This window comes from Merops nubicus, unplaced genomic scaffold (assembly GCF_000691845.1).
Source record: "Merops nubicus isolate BGI_N331 unplaced genomic scaffold, ASM69184v1 scaffold20988, whole genome shotgun sequence".
Lineage (NCBI taxonomy): Eukaryota > Metazoa > Chordata > Aves > Coraciiformes > Meropidae > Merops > Merops nubicus.
In genome coordinates this window covers 449-4108 of record NW_008624012.1, presented here as the reverse complement: position 1 = coordinate 4108, position 3660 = coordinate 449, and the positions used below count along the sequence as shown (strand labels likewise).

Sequence of the window (3660 nt, the reverse complement as noted above, 5' to 3'; positions counted from 1 at the left end):
CCCCTAAGATATTGGAAGGCCACCATAAGGTCACCTTGGAGCCTTGCTCAAAGCCAGCTCCTGAGCAGGTGGGCTCTGCAGGTCTTATGCTCAGGTCTCCTCCCTGCGCTTGTGCCAGCCAGGACCTGAGGCTGATGCCTGGTTTGGATGTGACCATGGCACAGCAGCTCCAGTGGGCTCCTCCAGCCTCCTCCTACCAGCAGCATATGCTTGTGCGTGGCCCTGCCAGCAGCTGGCAGAGCTGCTGGGAGAAAGGTAAGGGGGCATATGGCAGCTCCCCACCTTCCCTGTCCCCTCACCCACAGCTGAGGCATGCACTATGCCCTCCCCTCCCCACACGATGAGCACAGTGGTCTCATGGAGCAAGAGCCACGCATGCAGGTTGCTCCAGGAACAATCCCACCCCTCTGGTCCCAGGGAAAAAAGAGCAGAAGGGAGGTTTTGAGGGGTCAGCAGTGTCTCTACTTTTTGGGCAGGTCCCCAGAAATGACCATGTACCTGCAGTGTCCCACAGAGAGCAGTGGCTGCTCTTTGCAAGGGAAGGAGCCTCCCTGGATGCCAAGGGCTGGAGGAAGGGGGGCTGCTTTGCTGCTCCATCACCAGCTGTGAAAGCCAACCACTCAGTGTGCCAGCGGCTGGCCCTTCATTACACACACAGCTGATGAAGGAGCTCAGCCCCCCAGTTCACAGGGGCAAGCAGCATGGTCTGAGAACCAAGGAGATGGCAAAGCAAGAGATTAAAAAATAAAAACATCCCAACATCTCAGGGACATCAGCCCAACACACAGATCTTTAATGGCTTTTGCTGAATTGACAGATGCAGGACACAGAAAAATTAGCAGATTTATGGCTGCATCTCTCCCTGGGGCTCAGAGATGCATCTCAGGATACATGTCTTTAAACCATCGTTGGCAATGACACAAGGGGGCACTGGAGAAGACAGAGCTGGGCACGACAATGCAGGAGGTGAGAGCAGAATTTTCTGGCACTTCCCAGGCAACACTCCCTCCTTGGGGGTGCGGTGGAGCTTTATTTCAGTTTGTTGCACACAAAGTGGGTGCAGTGATGGGGCCGTGGGGAGCTGTAACATCTTGACATCTGTGTGTGAACATGGAGAGCTGGATGGCTTCTCGAGGCATGGGGTTCTCCTTCAGAAAGGAGGAGAAGAGCTTAGGGCTCTGGGGAAGCCCAGATCCAGGGACTGTGTGCAAGCAGCAGAGGCCAGCCCTGCTCCTAATATCCCAGAGATCTTCCCTGCTGCAGAGACAGAAGAACAACTCATTTAGGAATTTAAGCTTTGCTGTTTGGTTTCCTCTGGATGAGGTGAGAACTGAAAGATTCAGGGTTTTGCTGGACCTCTGCCTGGTGCTGGGCAGACTCCGAGGACCCACCTCGGTGCTGCCTGTCCCAGCAGGGCTCCCCACCGGGCAGGCACTCCCTGCACCCCGCCCGCAGAGCCCTGGGAAACTCGTCCCCTCTCCCGGCAGCGGGCCCCTGCCCACAGGCCAGCTGGCTCCTGCCTTCCCCTCGGGCTTCAAGGGACACCGGGCAGGCACAGGGGAGAAAGTTAGGGGTTCATCTGAGCTTTAGACCTATTGACTCCATCTGAGGCTCAGCAGCAGCTCCCTCGGCACAGCAGCAAAGGTGTGTCCCTGCAAGGAGAAGCTGGCTGTGATAAACACCGGGCTTTGGTCCAAGGAGTGCAGAGTCCATGGGTCAGCACTTCCCCAGCACTGGCCGACTGTAACTCACAGTCCATCTCTTTCAGCAGAGCTGCAGGATCTGCTGATGTGAATCACGCCCCTCCTTTCACAAGGACTGAAATATTCAAGCTGTTCATGGTGGGGAACATCAAGAGCAAAACACAAAAAGCCTCTCGGGAGCCCCTACTCCCCATAAAGCAGCGATCTCCATGCCCCACCTCCCCTGGGGACAACAGATGGACTGCCCTCACCATCAAATCTTGCCTTCACAAGCCTTCAAACCGGCGCTGCTTATCTTTTTTTGCATGCTTAATTTTTAGCAGAGACATCTAAATCCCTTGCAAGGCTGGATGCAAGAGTAAGATGCAGCCATTCACCTGAAGATTTCAGACCTCTCCTGGGATTTGCCTGCTGAAAGCAGCAGTTCAGGCTACTGCAGTCATTCGCCTAGCCAAAAACAAACAAACAAACAAACAAAACCAAAAACAACACAAAAAAACCCCCACCAAAATAAAACAACTAACAGCCTCTAGAAACTTTAAAATGCCAATCTATTGTTGCCTGACATATGCTCTTCCAAAAGGGTGACTAAAGCTAAAATTTTTTTCTTCTGCGAAGGAGGTGGGCAGTAGAGGATAATGGAGATCCTGAGCTCAGTCACCCAGGAACAACTAACCCAGGAACTGGCACAGCTGAGTCATGGATTTAAACCCTGATATTTTTATGAATATTTCCATTTCCAAAGCATTTCCTCTTCTGCAGAAATTCACCCCCTTGGCTGTCCTGTGATGCAGGCAGTTAGCTACTTCAAGGGTGAAGGAAGGAATCCTGTCTCAAATCTGTGTCCAGGGGAGGAGGGAGGTTGCAGCAAGATGGGGGGGACAAGCTGAGGAGCTGGATGAGCAGCTGGGAAGCCCAGGGGATGTCAGCCAGCTCAGACCACTCCACTGGAGGCTGGGCTGAGAAATACTTCAGGACAGGAGTAAACACAATGTTCATCTCTGTCCGTCTCCAAGCATACTGTAGGCAAAATGATTGGGTTGGGTAGCTTTGCTCTAAAACCTGGTCCCCATTTGCTCTCTGATACTGGCAGTCCTGTCTATCCCTCATGTGAGACTGGAGCCAGCGATGCTGCAGCCACCACCGTTCTGCAAAACTGGTGTCAAGGTGGGGGAGCTGCTCCTGAGAAGGGGCCAAGTGTAAACTGGAGTGATGCATTCTTTGGAGCGGGCCTTGGGTACCTCAGAGTTCATCAGAAGCCTCCTCCTCACAAAGAACTATGTCCATCTTCTTCTCATCCGCCTGGCAAGAGCTTTTGCTCCTGAAGGTGGACCTCAGGGACTGGCTGGCTCTTTCGTGGATGGTCCTCACACACGACACGCAGTCTTCGCCGGTCATCACGTAGAGCAGGGGGTTGAGGGCGCTGTTGAAGCTGGCCAGGCCCCGGGTCACCTGGTAGGAAACATAGATGTTCTTCAAAGCCTGAGTACAGGAACCCTGCAGCTGCCAGCCTCGAGACAGCAAGTTGAGGTTTCTGAAGATGTGGTAGGGGAGGAAGCAGATGGAGAAGAGGACCATCACAAGAATCACCAGTCTGATGCTTCTTCTCCTGAGGGCGGGATCCACGGTGTCACTCTTGCAGAGCACCACCACCACGTGGCAGTAGCACCCGACGATGATGAGAAAGGGGATGAGGAACCCGGTCACGGTGACGGCCGCGGTGTAGGGCAAGTAACCGCCCAGGCTGTCGTGTCCCGTCGTGTCGTGGCACCGCGTCCCCGCGCCGTCCGTCTTGCTGAAGGCCAGATCGGGAGCTACCTGCACCACGACCCACAGCCAGACCATCGCGCTGAGCCGCGCCAGCGAGCTGGGCCCCTGGCACCTGCCCCGTGCCCTCAGCGGGTGCACGATGCCCAGGTAGCGGTGGACGCTGATGCAGGTGAGGAAGCCGATGCTG

At 54.8% G+C, this 3660-nt stretch overlaps 1 protein-coding gene across 1 annotated transcript in view; it reads right to left on the bottom strand.

Annotated features, from left to right (window-relative positions):
* Nucleotides 1-2945: 2945 nt before the first annotated feature.
* LOC103777720 (P2Y purinoceptor 1-like) overlaps nt 2946-3660 on the bottom strand; it is a gene marked incomplete at its 5' end in the record, with an annotated part of 1147 nt that continues 432 nt past the window's right edge. Inside the window, one exon of the mRNA XM_008945278.1 lies at nt 2946-3657. Within this exon, the coding sequence (XP_008943526.1) occupies nt 2946-3657 (712 nt within the window). The remainder of the gene's footprint in view (nt 3658-3660) is intronic.